Source organism: Austrofundulus limnaeus, unplaced genomic scaffold (genome assembly GCF_001266775.1).
Source record: "Austrofundulus limnaeus strain Quisiro unplaced genomic scaffold, Austrofundulus_limnaeus-1.0 Scaffold465, whole genome shotgun sequence".
NCBI classification, from domain to species: Eukaryota; Metazoa; Chordata; class Actinopteri; order Cyprinodontiformes; family Rivulidae; genus Austrofundulus; species Austrofundulus limnaeus.
Window position 1 is genome coordinate 135,456 of NW_013952867.1, and position 1,579 is coordinate 137,034.

At 38.5% G+C, this 1,579-nt stretch overlaps 1 protein-coding gene across 1 annotated transcript in view; it reads left to right on the top strand.

The window, feature by feature from the left end:
• mcm9 (minichromosome maintenance 9 homologous recombination repair factor) overlaps positions 1–1,579 on the top strand; it is a gene marked incomplete at its 3' end in the record, with an annotated part of 15,164 nt that overhangs the window by 7,024 nt on the left and 6,561 nt on the right. The window contains 1 exon segment of the mRNA XM_014025280.1: positions 285–491. Coding sequence (XP_013880734.1) covers positions 285–491 — 207 coding nt within the window.

Consider the following 1,579-nt stretch of genomic DNA (forward strand, 5'->3'; position numbering starts at 1 on the left):
CTGCTGGAATGGCCCAGCCAATCACCTGACCTGAATCCAACAGAAAATCTATGGAAAGAACTAAAGATCAGAGTTCCAGTTAGTTACCAACATCTGGTGAAAATTTCATGTCATTAGCACCTCTAGTAATATATTTACTGAGAAAAATGTTGACGTGTTCAATACTTATTTTACCCGCTGTATATACAGTATATATAGAGAATCAAGTTTTATTGGTTCTGGGAACATTACCGTGTGGTCACCTGTGAGTGGGCGTGTCCCTGTGAGTGTCTCTCTGCTTGTAGGTTCTGGAGTACGAGCGTGACTACATGTGCACAAAGTGCAAACACGTGTTTAAGCTGCAGGCTGATTTCCACCAGTTCTACACGTTTGTCCCTCCGGCCGGCTGCCCAAACCCTGACGGCTGTAACTCCTTCAAGTTCAGCTGTCTGCCTGGAGGCTCAGAGCTGGCGTCCTGCAGGGACTACCAGGAGATCAAGATCCAGGAGCAGGTCTGTCACAGTCCTGTTAGACCAGGTTTACAGAGCTCTGCTTCTGATCAGGCTTATTATAGTTCACCAAAACTAACTAAATAATGAAAACTGAATTGGAAAAAAAACATTTTAGTTGAAATAAAACTGTAATAAAATGAAAAAAAAAAAAACAATAACTAAAACTGTAAATCTTTTAACAAAACTAACTAAAACCAGCTGAAATTATAGATAAAATATCCTTAGTTTTAGTGTTTGTCAGTTTATTTTGAGCTGTGTGAACTGATTAAACTACGTTAATCTCTTTTTTTCTTCAAAATTGAGCAGTCTCACTGTGTGCAGCTTACAGCACATCATGGTTCATAACATCACCTGTCTGCTGGTAAATGACAACAGAAGTTGGGAGAAAGTATTAAAGTCTGATTTGGGATGTCTTTGAATARGACTGTGAGAAATTAAAAGCTTGTTGTAGTGGAAACAGGTGATAGAACAGGTGGAATACTTCTCAAGGGACTAATTAACTGAGTATCTTGACAAGTTAGCTTCTCTCAGTAGTTCCTGTGAAAAACAAGCCGTAGCACCAGGATCTAGACCAGAGGTTCTCAAACTGGCGTCCCAGGACCCCCAGCGGTCCGTGAGAGGAATCTTGGGGGTCCTCAAAAAATGTCACTAAATTTGTTAATTTGGTTWTTATTTTTAAAAATGCATGAAGAACAATGAACCAATAAAACAAACATGATAAACTAAACAAAAATATATATTCCCATAGCATTTAGGGGTTGAAATGACAATAAATTATCTTTTAAAACAGCATGGGGTTTATGAGGGGGTCCATGGAATTTTTTTCGCCCTTGTAAGGGGTCCCCAGACACAAAAACTTTGAGAACCCCTGATCTAGACAAKTATGTCACCTTAAAACAACTGCCCAAGTCCTTTGTTGGCAAAACTGAGTTATGGATTATTTTAGGAAGGTGTTGTTATATGGGGTAAGAGAACTGTCAGAATCATTGTATGTGTAAGAGTCTAAATTTGTACATGTAAGTCTTTAAACGTACATAAATTTGTTACAACTTTGCCACATTACAAGTACGAATCAAATTTACAAGTAC